The following is a 19,995-nucleotide window of genomic DNA, read 5'->3' as shown; positions in this document are numbered from 1 at the left end:
CCTCTGGTCCTCATTTACCAGCCCAATAGCATCTACATCCAAAGGGTCATAAGATGCTGTTTCTACCATCTCCAGCAGGATGCCACCACAAGAGTTGCATTCCACTTCTCTCCCTTCTCAGCCTTCCGCAGTGACCATTTCTTCCAAGACCATCAGGTTCACTCCTGCTGCACACTTGGTACCTCCCCATACCCCTACGGCAATGGGGTGCATTCCCAAGCACTCGCTGAAGGTGTAACTCCTGCCCACTTACTTCCTTCCTTCTCACCATCCAAGGGCCCGGACATATTTTCCAGGTGAAACAGCGATTTGCCTACCTTTCACTCAACCTAGGCCACTGTATTCAGTGCTCATAATGTGGTCTCTTCTACATGTGGGAGAAAAAAAACCGCTTTACCGAAAATCTATATTCTGTCCGCAAAGAATGACCCTGAGCTTTCCGTCGCCTGCCACACGAACACCACCACCGTGTTCTCTGGCCAATGTCTCTGTCTCAGGCCTACTTCAGCAAAGTTCAGCGGAAGCTAGAAGAACAGCAACTCATTATCCGCTTGGGAATTCAACAGCCTTCTAGACTCAATATTGAGTTCAACAATTTTAGGTCCTGGATACCTTCTTGCATGTCATCACCACAACTCCCACACGCCAGGCCTTGTCATCACATGGCTCCTGCCACACCATCCCATTGTCAGCATCTCATGGTCCCCATCAGCAGCTATTAATTCTTCCAGGCTGATGTTTACCCATTCCTTTGTCTGCTGTACTGCCATTTTCTCTCTTTCTCGCTGGGCTCCATCTCTGCCCGTCATTTCCTCCTTCTCTCATTCTTCTAACCCATCTTCATTCATATGTATCTAACCTTTTCCGAGCTACAGTCCGTTCTGAAGGAAGGTCACTGGACCTGAAACATTGACTTGGCCTTCTCTTCAGAGATGTTGTCAGACCTGCTGAGTTTCTCCAGGTAATCCTGTTCTTGTTTCAGATTTCAATTGTCTGCAGTTCTTTGTTTTTAGATTAATGTAGAACATCAGCCGCCATTTCTATAGTGATCTTAATGTGGTGCAAACTTCATAAGTTGCTTCATAAGAATATTATCAAATAACATTTGGCCCTGAGATACAAAATGAAATGTTAATCTAGGTGACCAGAATGGTGCTGGAAAAGCACAGCAGGTCAGGCAGCATCCGAGGAGCAGGAAAAATCGACATTTCAGGCAAAAGCCCTTCATCAGCTTTTTCCTGCTCCTCGGATGCTGCCTGACCTGCTGTGCTTTTCCAGCACCGCTGTGATCTAAACTCTGATTTCCAGCATCTGCAGTCCTCACTTTTTTGCCTAGGTGACCAGCAGGTCAAAGGTTTCTGTTTTAAAAGCAGTGCTAGAGGTCATGAGAGTGAAAGGTGTAGGGAAGGAATTCTGCAGTCAAAGCCAAGGACAACTGAGGCAAGTTCATCAATGATGGAGTGAAAAAATGGAGATCTGGAAGGGTTTGTAATGGAAGGACTGCAGATATGAGTGTTGTGGAGCTGGAAGAGGTTAGAGAGGGAAGGGGAGACCATGGAGGAATTTGAAGGTAAGAATTAATTTTAAATGAGTGCTACTGAATTGGGAGCTCAAACTGGAAAAGCCATATTACATTTGTGAAGATTCTACAATGTTCAACTTAGATCTGAAATAAAGAACTCTTGTTGTACTGAACTCGTATAAGGTATTAAAAGATTGTTTTACAGTGGGCTGCGTTTATGGCCATCACCATCTCTAGATGGAGCATTGTACCCAATGTGCAATCTCCGAGTTCCAAGAAATCTCTAAGTTTAAGAAATTGCCTAGCTGTCAATCTCTGACCGACATCTTACCAACAGCTTTTGCATTTCCTAAAATGAGGAGTTAAGTCAATTCATGCCAATTAAACCGTGTACAAAATGAAGTGCAAAGCATGTTTGTAATTTTTCAAAGTACAAAATCAAGGTAATAAATGGTTGAGGAAAAAATACTTTTTTTGTAAAGGAATTATGCAGGAAAATAATTATGACAAAACTCTCTTCCCATTCCTTGCAGCTGCTCTGCGATTGCATATGAGCATGGACAGATGGATCAGAGTACCCATTTTTTATGGAGCCTGATCTCCTGTGTTGAAGTTGCATACTGTGCTTATAATGGTTAAAGCATACTTTTAATACCTGGGATGGCACAGTGGCTCAGTGGTTTGCACTGTTACCCCACAGTGCCAGGAACCAGGGTTCGATTCCCACTTCGGGTAACTGTGTGGAGTTTGCACGCTCTCCCTGTGTCTGCGTGGGTTTTCTCCAGATGCTCCGGTTTCCTCCCACAATCCAAAGATGTGCCGGTTAGGTGAACTGGCCATGCTAAATTGCCCATAGTGTTCAGGGATGTGTAGGTTAGGTGCATTAGTCAGGGGTAAATGTAGAGTGGAATGGGTCTGGGTGGGTTACTCTTTTGGAGGCTCTACGTGGACTTGTTGGGCCAAAGGGCCTGTTTCCACATTGTAGAGATTCTATGAAAAATAACTATGTACTAGACTAGAATAACGGAATGGAAATGGCTCACTGTAACCATTTTAGGATTTGTGTTAACCTCAGTCTACTTACTAATAGACACAGAGCAGAGTACAGAGATGTCCAACTTGGCAGTATTGGATTCTAAGTTAGCAGTTTCCGATATTGCAGGTTTAAGCTGATCTAGGAAATGGAAGTATCACTGGTGGTTTTGGATATGGAGCATGAGGCTGAGAACATGGAAAAGCACCGGATGTTCATTCTATATTTGGCTGTTTTGTACCTGAACTGTGTGTGTGTTTGGAAGGAGACAGAATTATACTTATTGAACTTGATGTACACAGATCTGCAGCAAGAGAAAAAACAAATTGGTCCTGAGTGTAGGAAAACATGATGTTTCATTGCTTTCTGAGCACACTGCTGCACACTGTGAGCCTTTCCCTTTGGTAAAAAGCGCCATGGACCATGGTCAGGGAAACAGATCTTCACAGGATTCCTCTCCTACCTGGCATAGTAGGATTTAGCATCTTGCTAAAATTCAGCAATAGTGGATAACAAACATTAAAGATTGGCTCTAAAATAAGTTCCTTTTTGTTTTGGCTGGCTTTAGTTTCTTGTCCCAACATGAGCTTCTCACTTTCTCTATCTGAAATGGCAGCTGAAGTCTTAGTATTTACAGTTCCATGCGAACAGAGGTTCAAAGTCAAGAAAGGTTTACTCCACCACTAACATAAATAGGTAAGATGCATTGTCATTTTTGTATTAGTCAGCGCATGTTCATAGAATGCACAGTAATTTAGAGCAATGTAATTATATTAAATCGGGAGGTGGCGGCATGATTTAATAAAATCAAGTAATGAAAGAGGATTTCTGCTGTTGTCATATGGCACTTTTTTTCTTCTGCTTGATGTTTGAATAAATAATACAGTCCTGTAGTTTTTTGTTATTAGAGCAATAATTGGTCAATAAGATGTGATTCACTTTAATAGCACGGTTGGCATAATTAAGCATTACTAGACAAAATTCAATTTGATAAGATATTTTTGGTTATCCCTACAAGCAGATCCTTCCAGTTTTGCTTCATTATTCAGTTCTTTTTTTTTAATTAAAATGTTTCTACTCCTGGATGTAGAGGATTGTCCCCTTTGTTTTAAAAAAAAGCTCAATATTTTCTTCATTGTCTTGCTCCCTTTGCTTGCTGTTCTTTGGCTTTCAGATTGCTTGCATCCTCTGCATGTCTGAAATGTTCATGTAATTTTATAAGCGTCTGTAGGCTGTACAATGATGGATTACTTCACAGTCAAGATGAATTAATACATGCACACGTCTCCATGTGGCCATTGTAATTGAAGTGTTGACCATTTAGTGCAAACTGGGGATTGAGAAGAGCATAAGCTGGTGTGGTTATGTTGAATGGCCTGTATATTCATGTAATTCTATTAAATTAGTGCGTAACATGATATTATTCTGGATCGTAGACTGGTCCAGCTCTTTTCTTTTTTTGTTCATTACAAAAGGCTGCTGGGGCACAAAACGTGACCAGATTTTGATTTTTAGCAGAACTGCAAAATAGTGTCTTGACTGTCCACATGCAGCATTTTATACAAGACAGTTGGTGAAGCTGCTGTTCTGGTGTGCCCTAGGGCTCATTGAATTGAGGTGTCAGGTGTAGGATTGATGCTTACTGTGGAGTGCCAATTAGCAAATCAAATACAATCCCAAGCCACATAACCCGAGGTCGAGTAAATCCGAAACTGGAATGGTTGTGATGTTCAGTGGTCTGGAGGGTTCCCTCCTCAATCGTTGTCTGCAGCCCTGGTCAACATGAGAGGCAATGAATCCACAAACCCAATTGTACCAATGATGCCAGATTGCTGGTGATGTGGCTGAATTATAAATAAATCCTGCAAAACCAAATTTGGAATAAAATGATAGAGAAAAAGTTTCATGCAGAGGTATGTTTGTTTCCACACGGTGTTGAGAAATTCAGTTTTGGAAAAACTACTTCAGATTACACAGAAAATCGTCCTCTATGTGAATGTAAAATTACACATGGTACTGTTCAAGGAAGAGTCAGAGAGATCTTCATGGAGGTAAGACTGATATTTATGTTGCATTTAATCAGCATTAAGAAATCACATTTCCTCATCATTGTCGTGGTGTTGTTTTGGGACCCACCTGAGTGCAAAATGGTTGCTGTATCTCCCATGTTACCCTTGAAAAGTAAGTCAGCCATACGGCACAAAGGGACATCCTGGGATGTGAAAAATACCATTTGAAATAAACCTTCTTACTTCATTACCTGGCTCACCCTGCAATTTATCTGCACTTATCGATGTATACCATTTTACCTCATAATAATTGACATTTATGCAGTTTGGGCAAGAACACCCACAAACTCAAACTCAAACTCAACTCCAGTGAAGCAGATAAAATGACCAAGGAAATTCCTGGCAATGTATTAAAACAAGTTCAATGCTATACCCAACTAATACAAATGGTAGTATCAGGACCAAGTGAGACTGTCTCACTCAGGAACGTGTGGAATTTTGGTGGGTTCTTTCCCATAACTTTAAAGTTGCAGCCAAGTGATAGAAGGTCTGAAAAAAACTCAGCATCGTAATATGAACACAGTCTTAAAACCAAAATTGAAGGTTCCAATCCTGTATTTAGACATGGATAATGAAAAGCTCTCACAGGCTTGAACCTGATACGATTTAGGATATTCAAGGGGGAACAGTTAGTACTAGGTCTGTGGAAGCTATAATCTTGACGAAATGAGTGGTGCTTCCATTTCTCTCTGTATATCTGGCAAATACAAAAGTTAACTTCAAATGTCTTTGAACCCCACCCTTCCAACCATTACAAAGATAGAACACCCCCAGTCCTCACTTTCCACCCCACCAATCTCTGGATACAATGTATCACCCTCCCCCATTTCTGCCACCTACAGTCAGACCCCACCCCCAGAGATATATTTCCGTCCCAAGCCTTATCAGCATTCTGCAGAGGTCATTCCCTCTGTGACTCCCTGGTTAGATCCACACCCCCCACCAATCCACCCTCCACTCCCGGAATCTTCCCTCGTCACCGCAGGAAGTGTAAAACCCATACACACACCTTCCCCCCTCACTTCCATCCAAGGCCGCAAAGAATACTTCGACATGTGGCAGAAATTTTCCAGTACATCCAAACACCTCATCGACTGTGTCTGTTGCTCTCAATGTGGTCTCGTCTACATTGGGGAGACAGGGTGCCAATTCACAGAGTGTTTCATTGAATCTTAGAATCTCTATAGCGTGGAAACAGGCCATTCAATCCAACAAGTCCATACCAACCCTCTGAAGAGTATCCCATCCAGACCCATTCCCCTACCCTATTACTCAACGTTCCCCTGACTAATGCCCCGAACCTACACATCCTTGAACGCTATGGGCAATTTAGCTTGGCCAATTCACGTAACCTGCACACCTTTGGATTGTGGGAGGAAAACAGAGTACCCAGGAGCAAACCTACCCAGACATGGGAAGAATGTGCAAACTCCACACAGACAGTCACCCAAGACTGGAATCAAAACTGGGTCGCTGGTGCTGAGAGGCAGCAGTGTTAAGTACTGAGCCAATCAGAAAACTGCTCTAGGGAACAATCACCCAACAACCCCACCGCCCTATGACAATAGACTTCAATTCCCCTCCTACTCTGCCAAGGATATGCATGTCCAGGGCCACATCCACCTCCAAATCCTAGCCCCGTGACACTTGCAGGAAGAAAGCCTCATCTTCTGCCTTGGGAACCTCTGACCACACGGGATCAATGTGGATTTCACCAGTTTCCACATCTCCCCTCCCCCCACCTTACCCCCAGATCCAACCCTCCAACTTGGCACCGCCCTCTGGAACTGTCCTACCTGTCCTTCCTTCCCACCTATCCACTCTACACTCCCCTCTGACCTATCACCATCATCTCCACCTGCATCTACCTGCCGCCTTCCCAGCTACCTTCCTCCCCCAGCCCCTTCCCCTTCCTATTTATCTCTCAGCACCACCCTCCCCACTATTACTGATGAAGGGCCTATGCCTGAAACATCGACTCTCCTGCTCCTCGGATGTTGCTTGACCTGCTGTGCTTTTCCAGTGCCACACTTTTCAACTCAGATGTGAATGGTAAACCAATTTGACATATGAAAAACTTGACGTTGATGTTCTATAACTCTGGAAGTACTCAATTATTTACGAATTGTAAAATCTTAAAATTATCTTGCATACGTAATGTGATTAAACTGAGTTCCAGACTTCCCTCAGCTGTTCTGCCAAAACACTACACAATAGCTATTTACAAGTGTGTTTTTCACAAACACAAGGCTTTTATTTTTATTCAATCATGGGATGTGGGCTTTGCTGATAGGGCCAGCATTTATTGCCCATCCCTAATTGCTCTTGAGAAGGTTGTGATGAGTGACCTTTTTGATCTGCTGCAGTCTGTTTGCTGTAGGTAGACCTGCATTATCCTCAGGGAGGGAATTCCAGGAAAAGCACAGCATGTCAGGCAGCATCTGAAGAGCAGGCAAATCAACGTTTTGGGCAAAAGCCCTTCATCGGGAATTCTTGACCTCCTGTGATTTTCCAGTGCCACTCTAATTGTAACTCTAATCTCCAGCATCTGTAGTACCCAATGGACTCATTGACAGCGAAACATTTCCAAGTCAGGATGATGACTGACTTGGAGGAGAACTTGCAAGTGGTGGTCTTCACATGTATCTGTTGCCCGTGTCCTTCTTGATGGAAGTGACCGTGGATTTGGACGTTGTTGTCAAAGGATCATCACTGAATTTCTAAATGTAGATGGTATATGTTCTGTGCATCAGTGATGAAGGGAGCAGATGTTTATAGATCTGGTGCCAATCAAATAGGTTGCTGCTTCCTGGATGGTATCAAGTTTCTTGTGTTATTAGAGGTACCCTTCTCCAGGCAAATGGGGGAATATTCTACCACACTCCTCATGTGCGCCTTGTAGATTGCGGACAAGTCTTGGGGAGTCAGGAGATGAGTTACCTGCTCCAGTATTCATAGCCTCTGACTTACTTTGTAGCCACTATATTTATGTAAATAGTCCAGTTCAATTCAGTTTGTGGGCAGTGGTAACCCATGAGTTTTTGATAGTAGTGAATTCACTGATGGTAATGCCATTGAATTCAAGGGGCAATGGTAAAATTTTCTATTATCGAAGATGGTTGTTGCTTGGAATTTATGTTTTGTGAATATCACCTGCCACTTTAAGGTTTGTGTGCCCATGTTTATAGAACAGCAGCAACTTACTTTTATAAAACACACAAAAATACCCCAGCATATCCAAAATGCAATACTCTCTACATTACCCACTCCCTGTACTCAAATAATTAAAACTAATGCAAGAACCCTGGTGCTAAAATGCATACTACTGAACGTACAGTTGTGAATAGTGAGCTGTTATGCAATCCATTCTAAATGTTGAAACTCTACTAAGCAGAAAACTACAGAGACCATTTCAAGACATAACACAATCTCTCACATGGTTTATGAAAGTCATAAATAAACTCTCACATGGTATAAAACTCACGAACTGTGTTTATTTGAAAAGAACTGTTAGAATGTAAAAACACCCTGAGACAGAAAGGCTGACTTTGATTGTTAAGCTGCTTTTTCCGGCAATATCCATCTGAACCCAAGGTGTGAATAAAAAAACCACATTGTTCAGGCACAGCTTCAAATTTCAAAGAAAAATTGCATTTGTTATTTAAAATTACTGTCGCTCATTCAATTCTGTAGAGCACTGCCACTCTGGTAAGTGTGAACAATGTTTTGGGAGATTGAACATAACCTCAAATCTTTTTGCATGGTCAGAGGGCGGTTAGCAGAAAGTTCTTTTTAGCAGAAGGTTGATGGAGCATGTCGTTCCTGGGTACAGGGAGTGCATAATGTAGAGAGTATTGCATTTTATTTCTAAAAGGAGCCAGCAATAGCTTAAACCATTGACAACCAGTGGGAGGATCTAGCAGGGGAAGGCTTTGGATTACTCCTAACACAGGTTCAGCAGTTACAGTGGTTAACTTGGATACTTCAAGGTTCTGAGCTCTACAGTTCAATTTTGTGCAAGGTTTGATGATTAAAAGATAGATTTTATCCTAAATTAGATTAGGTCATTGATTTCAATTGCTAATTTCCCATCATCATAAACTACTTAGGTGTTGTATAAACTGTTCCATTTAATCGTTTATGCATTGCTGTTTCTTCCTATACTCAATGGCATTCTCCACACACCGTACATGCTGAGTAAACTATTGCATCTGCCAACTCATCACTAATGGGGTGGCTCAGTTTTCAAACCTGTTGTTAATTTGAACATGGTTTCAATGTTGCACACAAGAACTGTGGGTGTATTTGAACTGAGTGCTATTGCTATTTGTTCAATAAATATTATTCAAGCTACCTCCACAGTGTCTCCCAAAAGATCAAGTCACTTTTTACTCTAACATAAGAAAGAAAGGATCTCCTGGACTTGATCAGCTCTAATATTTGGTTTTTTAAGAAGTCCCACAATCAGAGGGATGAGTCTCATTTAACTACATTAGCATGATGTACTGGAAGGAGACCGTTCACAGATGGAAACTGACTTCTTATTCAATATTTTACTGTGATTTTTGTGCATTATCTGTAACCGTAAAATAGTTGATCTATCTTTTGTAGTCAAAATCCAAAGTGAAATGTAATAGGGCAGTATTGCCTGGTGGTATTATTGCTATACTATTAATCCAGAAACTCGGCTTGGGAACTTGGGAATTAAAGGCTAATGATGTTGATTATCAAAAACCCATCTGGTTCACTAACGTTGTGTAAAAATTTCACGTGTGCGCACTGTCCAAGGAAAAGGAATTGGGTTATGCTGTGAATCCCTTAAAACCAAATCACTTGCTTCCACTCATTGATCAAGCTTATGCCTGACGCTTAGTCCTGAAGGATCAGTGCTGTGACTCTGTAGGAGCTGCACTGTTGTGAATTGCACTTACTGGCAGAATCACAGCAAGTGGCAAATACTAAACTCATTTTATTTACGTTTCCCCAATGGAGAGGGCAGCAGGAGACGATGAGGAAAGATCTCATAGAAACCTATAAAACTCTAACAGGATTAGACACAGCAAGTTTATTCTTGGTGAACGGGGAGCCCAGAATTGGGGCTGACGGCTTAAGGAAAAGAGGTAGGCTTTTCAGGACAGAATGAAGAGAAATTTCTTACCCAAGAGATAGCGAGCCTGTGTAATTCTCTTCTACATAAAACGAATGAAGTGAAACATTGCAGATTTTCAGAAGAAATACAAATATAGTTTAGATTAGATTCCCTACAGTGTGGAAACAGGCCCTTCGGCCTAACAAGTCCACACTGACCCTCCGAAGAGCAACCCACCTAGCCCCATTCCTCTACGTTTTACCCCTGCACCTAACACTCTGAGCAATTTAGCATGGCCAATTCACCTAACCTGCATATCTTTGGACTGTCGGAGGAAACTGGAGCACCCAGACGAGACCCATGCAGACACTGGGAGAATGTGCAAACTCCACGTAGACAGTTGCCTGAGGTGGGAATTGAACCCAGGTCCCTGGAGCTGTAAGGCAGCAGTGCTAACCACTGAGCCACCGTACCACCCTAGTTCTTGGTTCTTGGGTCGAAAGGGATAAAAGGATGTAGGGTAAAAGCAGGAAGTAGGTATTGAATTGGATGATCAGCCATGATCACATCGAAGAGTGGGGCAGACTCGAAGGACTGAATGGCTTTACTCCTTCATTGTATGTTTTGATTGAATCTGCACTTCTCCAGCACTTGTAACCTGTTTGCAAAAATGTTATAACCAACCTGACTGTTCCCACTGCCCTCCTGATTTCCAACATTCTTCTGTTCAGTTCTGTGGCAGTAATAAATGTAACCAGTACTTAATGCTGGATAGTTTGAGTGTCTGGATAGTTTGCAGTATACAAGTTCAGACATCTGTTTGAATCTTATTCTGTATTTTTTACTCTGCTGTTTAGTAATTAACTTGCTGAAAGTTCGATATGCTTTCTATGGCTGCAGGGAAATTGAGTTGTGATGATCAGTAACTTTATTAATTCTCAGGAAATGATACATTTGTGAAAAAAAATTGGCTTGAATTAATCTGTCACTAATAAATTCAAAGAAGAATCATATTTCATTCTAAACATGAAGTCTGATTTTTCTCTCTATAGAAACTACTGGACTTGCTGAGTTTCTCAAGCATTTTGTTTTTGTTTCAGTATTGAAAAGCATTGTATTCTCATGCAGAATCCCATTTCGTGAAACTAACTATTAACTCGATAATCTGTTGCTTTGAGATTGCTACTTCTCTGGTCTTGCAGTATTTTGAGTTAATCCAGTATCGATCATCCTACTAATTCACTATTACCCTTTTGCAGAGGAGTTCAGGATTAGAACAGTCGAAGAGGTGAAGTACATGAAAAATGTGAACCGGGAAGAATCTGATTGGTCTGAGAAAGGACATGCTGGTCATGAAGATGAACAGAAAGTTGCTGCCAGGAACCAGGAGAACCTGGTAAGGACAATGATGCTTTTTCAATAAATCTGTTGTTCCAAACCAAAAGAAGCACAAACCACTCAAGAGAGAATTCAAAACCATTTCTCTCCTTATTTTGTCCTTGTTTAACTTCAGAGTTAGTTTCTTTTCATTTTGGTGAGCACTTGTTAAATGTTGCAATGCTACTATTTTAACATTGAAGCAAGTGCTGTCATCTGGCATTTCTCTCAGTTTTCTATCATGACTTCAGAAGACCACCAGAACCCGCAGAATAGCTTTATAATTGATTACAAGTGGCGTTTGATGTGGAAGACCCTATGATCTTCTGCCAGAATAATGACAGGAAGTGAAGGGAAGTTGGAGAAAATTCTCTTGTTCAGGACTCTTTTTATATATGTAAACAAGGAAAGAACAATATTGTAGATTGCTCCTGTACAATAACTGGGGACTGTCGGAGTCCAGATATGTTTTGTACTTTATAGTTCAGCGATGGCAAATGGCTCTTTGTGATCACCTTCCAAAGCTAGCTGCTTAAGAGGTTGTGAAATTCATTCTTTCAATAATGAACACAGTGCAATGCCCTTCAGAAGATTTGAATACCTCCCTGTGTTCTTTCATCTTTGATGCTGAAGCAGGTCGGGATGACAGCAGAAAACTGAATAAAAGAACCTTGATTTGTTTTTGAAAGAGAGAAGGACACAGTGGTTCTGGTTACATTTCTGGACAGAGAACCAAAATTAACATTTCGGGTTGGGAGATGCACTCTGGCTCATCTTGGTTGGGGACACTCCTCAGAGTGAGAGATTTGTAGATTGAAGCCCCACCCCAGGACTCGTGCACAGAAATCCCAGTTGCTGCATTGCTAGAAATGCCATCTTTTTGGATGAGGCATTAAACTATCTGTATGCTGTCACCCAAATCCTGACTGATTGGGGGAAAAAAGAGTGATACAGTTGTAGTGTCCATATCTCGGAGCCAGGAGGACGGGGTTCAAGCCCCAGCTGTAGCAGCGATGTGTCATAATCAACCTGTTTAGATATGTTAAGAAATACCTACCCCTGAGGAAGGTATGGAGTGATTTTTCTTGGCCTGTTACTTACTAGCCTCCAATATTTATCTTCCTTTGTGCTAGCTATGACTCACATTGACTTCAGTTTAACAAGGGTTCCTTGATGCAATGATTGTGCGCTTAATGTCAAGAGTAGTCAACCTTGCCTTGCCACTAGAATTGATCACCGGTCCGTGTTTCATCCAAAATTGAAATGGTTTGCTTCGGCAAGAACAATCAAAATGTAGCAGTTCCTCAAACAGGGAATGTCTGTGGAGTTCTAAGATGCAGTGGGCTCTAGGTGTCTATCAGAAAAACCTGGTATACAGGTTTGGAAAGTATTCAAGAAGGTACTATCCTTCAGGATGCTCTCCTTTATTATCAAATGTAATGAGTATAAATGTGAGGATGTAATGCTTTTTTTGAACAGAGAACTGGAAACACCACATTTCAGATACTGTGTGCAATTTTGGTCTCTATTTACTGAAGGATGTGATTGTGAGGTTTACTGAGTTGATACCTGGAATGAGTGAGTTGTTTTAGGTTGGACAGGCTTGGCTTCTTTCCATAAGCGTTTTGAAGAGCAAACTGTGGCTTGATTGAAGTATGTAAGATGTTGAATGGTCTTGACAAGGTAAGGTGGAAATGGTGTTTCCCTTTGTCGGTAAATCCTGAACTAGGGGAGGTGGTTTTAACAATTAAATGTCTCCCTTTTAGGATCTAGAGGAGAAGAAATGTTGTCACGTGACTTTAAAGCTTCATGCCTCAGAAGACGGTACAAAAAGATAACTTACTTATTTGCAAAGGCAGAGATAGATCGATTCTTGTTATCGGTTATCAGGGAGTTTGAATGACAAACAGTTCAGCCAGGGTTTTATTGATTGGCAGACCAGGCTTGAGGGGGCCATATGTTTGCAAAGAGCAAACTATTTTAGTGATGCTGTTTAAATCAGTGATATGAATTGCACTGATTTCATAGCTTGTTTTGAACAAGCACATGAAGATCTAATTTCTGTTCCTGATGCGGATTGAAATAGGCAGTTGAGATATTGGGGCTTCAGATGGATCGCAGCTTTGTATTTGTTGAGCTGTACAATACCTTCAGATGCAATCTGAGTCATTAAATTTACTCAACTGTCCAGACTCTGCTGCAGTGGCACCAGGAGTCTTGTTAGAGCAAAGATTGATTCAAGGCCCTTTCCAGGTGACTGATTAAACTAGGGATTCCAGTTTCAAATCACTTTGTACTTATTAGATTAATCTTAAAGGCCCCATGTTTCAATATGAAAACAGTGAATCTGTCCACTGAGAGCTGTATGCAGTATATCTTGTGAGCTACCTATAAGTGACCAGAAATTTGTTGTGTTTACTTCTTCCTGACAGAATCAGTTCATTTGCCAAACCTGCTGGTTGGCCTATTAGGTATTAACTGTGTTTTCCTTTTATCATTTATCCAACATAACAGAATTTGTGAACTTCAATCAGTTGCACAGTTTAAATTCTTTGGAAGTTAGCTTTTCTGAACAGTAATTTACTAACCTAACATACACCACACTTCTCAAGAGTGGTAGAGGCAGAAACCTTGATAACACTTGAAAAGTATTTCAACATATGCTTGCAATAGCAAAGCATTCAAGGCTATTGAACATAGAATACAGTAACAGATGATTAATTGAAACTGTTCAGCTTAAATAAGAAGAATGTTGTTCTCTGCTTGTGCTGTCATATTGTGAACACTTAGTATTTTGAGATAGATGGAAGCTGGGGTACTGTGGCCAGATTTTAAATTTTAAAAACTAATGCGCAATGCTAAGGCTATGATTGTTCGACAACAAAATCTGAAACATAATGTTTTGGAGGTCTATCGTGAAGAAGAAGGCCCTTCACCCGTTATTTTTGACTAATGCAATCTTCATCACATGACTTTTCTAATTCCTTTTCCTAGCACGTGGCACATTAACTTTGAATACCCTGGCATCGGAAGTCTAAATCTAATTTTTTTTTTACATATTATGAGGGTTTCTGCCTTTACCATCCTTGTAGGTGGTGAGCTCCAGATTCCCACCACCCTGTGGGTGGGGGGAAAAAAGACCCAGTCAACCCATTTGAACCCCCTGCCCCTTAGCTTAAATCTATGCCCCCAGTGTATGATCCCTCCACCAAGGGGAATAATGTTCCTTCCTGTCCACTTTATGTCCTGCATAAATTATGCATCTCAATCATGATCCTCCTGTTGATTTAGTGTCTGAAAATACGACAATAGTTTTGGCAAATTTAAGAATTTTATCATCAAAAAGGATGTTGTGATGAAATAAAGAATGCATAAGTTTGCATGTTTGAGCTGTGTCCCTACGAAATCACTATTACATTTTACAAGTTTGATGCGACTTATAAATGTGTTTGGCATGCCCTAAGATGGATGTGTTGTCCCAGTCTAAGTGGTTTCCTTCCTCATCCGTATGTGAGGATACTAGTGAGAGACAGCCAAACTAAGACACGCATGAGAATTCCTAGAATCATGGCATTCCAACTGGAACTCTATCAACAAGCACGTCGAATTAGACCCCATCTACCACCACCTGAGAAAAGGAACCGGAAGTGAATTCTCAGGAAATAATATCACCACAGGAAATGACATCACCAACCCAAAGAAACCCAAACATGTAAATAGAAAGCAGGAATTTTCAGCATTGCTTCGCCTGAGGCCCACTGAAGATGTTACCTAGTAGGGTGACGTAACATCTGGAAATGAACTTGCAGCTCAGCGAGCAAACTTACATCCAAAACTTCAACCTGAGCTACAAATCGTTTCAAAACTCAGTGTCTAAAACTAGAGGGCATAGGTTTAGGGTGAGAGGGGAAAGTTTAAAAGGGACCAAAAGGGCAACATTTTCACACAGAAAGTGGTGTGTATATGGAATGAACTGCCAGAGGAAGTGCTGGAGGCTGGTACAATGACAACATTTAAAAGGCATCTGGTTGGGCATATGAATAGAGGAAGGGTTCAGAGAGATATGGGCCAAATGCTGGCAAATGGGACGAGCTTAATTTGGAATAGTTGGTCAGTATAGACGAATTGGATCAAAGGGTCAGTTTCCGTATTGTACAGCTGTATGACTCTATGATTGATAGTCACATGGTTTCCATTAGGCTAGTACTTTAGTGTTCTCTTTCATTTCTTTGGGGGATACATTGATTTATATTCACAAAACTAGTTTGATAACCTTATAATACACAGATTGTGAAGCACTTTTGATTTGTAGTCACTGTTGTAATGTAAGAAAAATGAAGGCTACTTTGTATGCAACAAACTCCCACAAGCAGCCACCAGATGAATGACTGACTAGTTAATCTGTTTTTACTTGTTGGTTGACATCAATATTAGCAAATGCAGTGGGGAGAACCCACCTTTTTCTCTTCAAAATAGTTGCACTGGGCCTTTTACATTCTATCAAGAGGATAATAAGATCTCAGTTGAGCACCTTATCCTAAGTGTGACTGATTTAGCAATACAGCACTCATCTCGTACTGTATTACGCCATGTTAGCTTTGAATGGGTGTTAAAATCTCCAGTGAAAATGAATTCACCTGAGAGGACAGCTCCCAAGGTCAAGCTTTATTGCAAACTTCAATTCCAGGCTGTAGATAATCTTTCTTTCTGCTTTTTACCCTCTCTCTGCACAGAAAGTGTCTGACCTCTAGCTTTAAAGCTGAAAGCATGTCTGTTGCCAAGAGCTTGCTACAAGATTAAATAGTAGGTATAAACCTTTGATAGAAAGTATTAATGCATCAGTGAGTTGAATCAGCAGTGATATAATTTCAGGTGAAATATTTGATTTTTGTTTACTATCTTGGTACTCATCAAGCTGTTTTATCTGCATTGGATATACAAGCAATTCACATTTAACGTATTAATGCCTCTTTTCCATTCTATCCCATTGCCCAGACTGAGCCTGTATTTTAATCCAATGAGCCATAAGTCCTTTGATTAAAATTTAGGGTATACGATTAAATGAGCAAGATCAAAAACAGAATGAATTCTCATGTTAGTTAACCAAATATTGAAAGTATAATTGATGGGTGGGAATGGCTGCATTTGCAAACTAAATATTAGGGTTGCTCAAACAAAATACAATAAGTGCAAGGTAAAATATATTGACACTCTTTAAAGATGCATTATGTCAACATTTTAAAAACAATACTGTGTAGAAGATTCAGACAAAGGAAACAAGTAATGCTTCAGTATATCTGGCTATGAAGGTGGATGAGTAAATGTCCCTCTTCTCGTTGGAAAAAGGTTCATGTTGAAATGAGACTAAGAATGCAGTTTGTCCAAACAGGGTACTAAGGTGCTTCACTGGAATCACTGTTGTCCCATCAAGTTTAAATCCTGATTTTAGACTTGGGGGAGCTGAAACACAGCTTTGTATTGGCAGTAGGCACACACATTGATTCCAAGATCATCTAATTAGTCACTCAGGTTGGATGATTTCAGTGCCCTTTTCTCCTTGTTGAACTTTTTGGTTCTAGATTAAAAAATTCAATTTCTATTGTGCCATTACAAATCCTCAGACGGTGTCCTAACACTTCAAAGGTGCGCGCACTATTATGGTGATGACATAACACCCAATAACTCAATAATACAGCAAGGTCCCAACAATGTCCTAGATAAATTATTAGATGTTAAATTTGTCGCCCCCCACTCTACACCAATGTAAGTTGAGTGGTGAATTAAAATATCAACCTGAAGCAATAGGCAGCTTATTATATCATAGTGCACTCTCTCCCTCTCTTCCCCTCTCTCCCCTTCTCTTTCAATACCACCAGCCCCCACCCCCTGGCCAATGCACAATATCTTCTGATGACTCAAGTCTCCAGAATGGGGCTTCCACAGACAGTCAAGATTAGAGTGGTACTGGAAAAGCACAGCAGGTCAGGTTTGCATCCGAGGAGCAGGAAAATTGACATTTCGGGCAAAAGCCCTCATCTGACTCCAAGGTTCACCTGCTTGAGCAAAGGTTGAAACACTTTACCAGTCATTACCCATTCATCTCACAAATGTACTTTTGCTGCTTAATTTGCAGAGCTGTGCTGTGATGACCATGTACCACAAGATGGTTTATCTTTTATCTTTTGTTCAAGGGAGCAATGCAAGCATTAATGAGCAATGTAGCCTACTGTTTGAATTCCAATGTGTCATGGCAGCTTGTTAACAAATTTCTAATTTGACTTGGAACTGTCTACTGGCTGTCAGTACAGGAAATGGTCCAGGCATTTCACTGCAACCTAATCGGTCCGCTAATGTTCCTGAACGTCAATACTGTCTCAACTCATTGAACACTGCAAAAAAGGAAGATTGTTTTATGGAGGAAATTAAATGAAACTGCAGGCATCATACTAGCTAAGATGGAATGGGTCACCGCTGGAAATTACCACATGAAAGAACTGGGGTGTAAATTGTTTCTCTTGTTTTTGCTAAATCCAAGTCAAATACAGGTTGATTAGCAAACCCAGTGCTTCCCCAGATATGGAAACTTGATGCTGTTGATTTTCAGGTTAATTTCTAATGTAGACCATTTTTGCAGTTTCCCCCTTCAAGAATCCAGTGACAAAATTGGTCCAGGCATATTGCAAGTGGTGGTTTTCATTCAACTTGTGTGGATTTATTGAATGCCTCAAATGCACAGTATTTATACTGCTCAGTTAAATTGCATAGCTGTGAATTGCTGTGGTTTTCATGTGTCTGAATCTCAAGCGATTGGAAAGGAGGCAGGATAGCTTTACATCTTACAGTCTGTTGAAGAAGCAGTATTCCGAGTGCCATAAGTGGGCAGAATTGTGTGTTGGATTATGTATAGCGCGGGGGTTGGATGTGATGGTTAGTGATTCATCAGGTTGTAATCATTCATCGTCAAGAGGTTTAGCACTTGTGTAGGATTTACAAGCACTGTAAATGTGTAAATATATTCCTTTAGACTACATTGATGTAACTCCATGAAGAGCATTCATAATTCTACATGCATAGAGAATAATTATGCAGATATGATAGAAAAGGTAGTTTTTGAATGGAGAAGACCATGCTAAAACTTTGTTAAATTTGTTGCAACCAATGATGTACTTGCTATTCAGACTCTTGCCGTATCACAAATGACACATTTAAAGTTTCCATACAACTAATTGCATTGCCTCATACCCTTGATCTTATTTTCCAGCTGCTCAGCCTGTCTCTCACAATATATTTACAACTCAATTTCCTGTGCTGTTAGAATTATCTGCAAGATCTTTGCATCGAAGCGAAGTCTCAGGAATTGTGTTTTTGCTAAAGAGTTTCTCAGGCTCGCATTAAAAATGTGCTTGCTGTATGACTCAGCCCCCTTCCCTGGTCACTATTTTGAATCCCAGCCCATTGTCCATCTCATGTAATCTTTCAGCCTCCTGATTTTGACCTGCTGCCCACTTACTTCAGTGCTTTGCTTGTCTGACTCGTTTCTTACCTCTCTCCAATTGAAAGCCTTTGTATCTGTGATGTTCTGATACCTCTATTAATCAGACAAACAAAAGATGTCTGTGCTACTGGTATGCAGTTGTGTTCTATGCCCTTTATTCCTATTGTTGCAATCTCAACACACACCACCCACCCACATAGCCTGGCTCCATGCAGTTTTGTTTTAGTCATAGACTCATTGTCATCCAGTCTGCATCCACCTTGCTAAATGAATTCCATTTTCTGGCACTTTGCCCATATTTTTGAATGTTCTGATGTTTCAAGTGTCTGTCCATAATTTTTTTTTAAAATGTCATGAGGTTTCCTATATCTCCTGCTGTCCAAGGCAGTGCGTTCCAGATTCCCACTATTGTCTGAGTGAATAAACCTTTTCCTCAAATCTCCTTTAACAGACTCCATGAAGTTTAGTTGTCTTCCACATTGCAGCTCAAAAGCTCATTTCTGCCAGGAGTTCTCAGAGCAGACAAGCAGGAGGCTGGAAGATCACAGCAAGTCGGGCAGTATCAGCAGGTGCAGAAGTCAACTTTTCGGGTGTAACCCCTCTCGGAGCCCCATCTATGTAATTATTCAACTGATTTCTGACTTCTGTGAGGAGTTTAATAACAAAACTCATAGTCCAATTGCTTCCCAGTACAGCTAAATATTGAAACTCTTAATATGGAATCTATCCATGTCACCTTAGCACATTTATTGATCCACAGTCTCTGGTTGTCATCTTTTGACCTCCTTTTCAAAGCTCCAGAACTGTCCTGAACGATCTATTGAAAACCTGTCAAGATTAGAGTAGTGCTGGAAAAGCACAGCAGGTCAGGCCCTTACTGTTGGACAGAATTGAATGTTGCCCCCTACCAATTCTTGGTACTGTCTGTGTGCTCTAAATGGTACTCTCTAGGTATGCTGGCTAGCTCAGTACAAAACAAAATCTTGATTTCATCACAGAATACTATTTCAGCAGCGATTTCAAGAGGAGGAAAAATGAATTTGTAAAGATCTGTTTGAAGGTAACACCGTCAAAAGACAAATCAGGGAAACAACTGTTCACCAAAACCCCAACGACACTTGCAAATTTCACCACTGCTGAGGACACCATAGGAACAGGAGTAGGCCATTCAGCCCCTCAAGCCTGTTTTACCATTCAATGAGATCAGGGCTGATCTGTGGCCAAACTCCAAATAAATGTCCTTGGTCAATATCCCTTGATAAATTTTCATTAAATATATATATCTCAGATTTCAAGTTAACAACCAATCCTGCATCGACTGCCATTTGTGGAAGAGAGTTACAAACATCTACCATCCTTTGTGTGTAGAAGTGCTTTCTTACATCCCTCTTGAATGTTCTGACCCTAATT

General features: G+C 40.9%; 1 protein-coding gene across 3 annotated transcripts in view; it reads left to right on the top strand.

Annotated features, from left to right (window-relative positions):
* LOC132818656 (uncharacterized protein C1orf21-like) overlaps positions 1 to 19,995 on the top strand; it is a 199,011-nt gene that overhangs the window by 109,692 nt on the left and 69,324 nt on the right. For all 3 annotated transcript variants that reach the window (XM_060829673.1, XM_060829672.1, XM_060829674.1), the window contains exon 3: positions 10,973 to 11,109. In XM_060829673.1, the coding sequence (XP_060685656.1) occupies positions 10,973 to 11,109 (137 nt within the window). The remainder of the gene's footprint in view (positions 1 to 10,972; positions 11,110 to 19,995) is intronic.

The sequence above is a fragment of the Hemiscyllium ocellatum genome, chromosome 9 (assembly GCF_020745735.1).
Source record: "Hemiscyllium ocellatum isolate sHemOce1 chromosome 9, sHemOce1.pat.X.cur, whole genome shotgun sequence".
NCBI classification, from domain to species: Eukaryota; Metazoa; Chordata; class Chondrichthyes; order Orectolobiformes; family Hemiscylliidae; genus Hemiscyllium; species Hemiscyllium ocellatum.
Note: the sequence above shows the minus strand (reverse complement) of the source record. Positions and strands in the feature narration are given on the sequence as shown.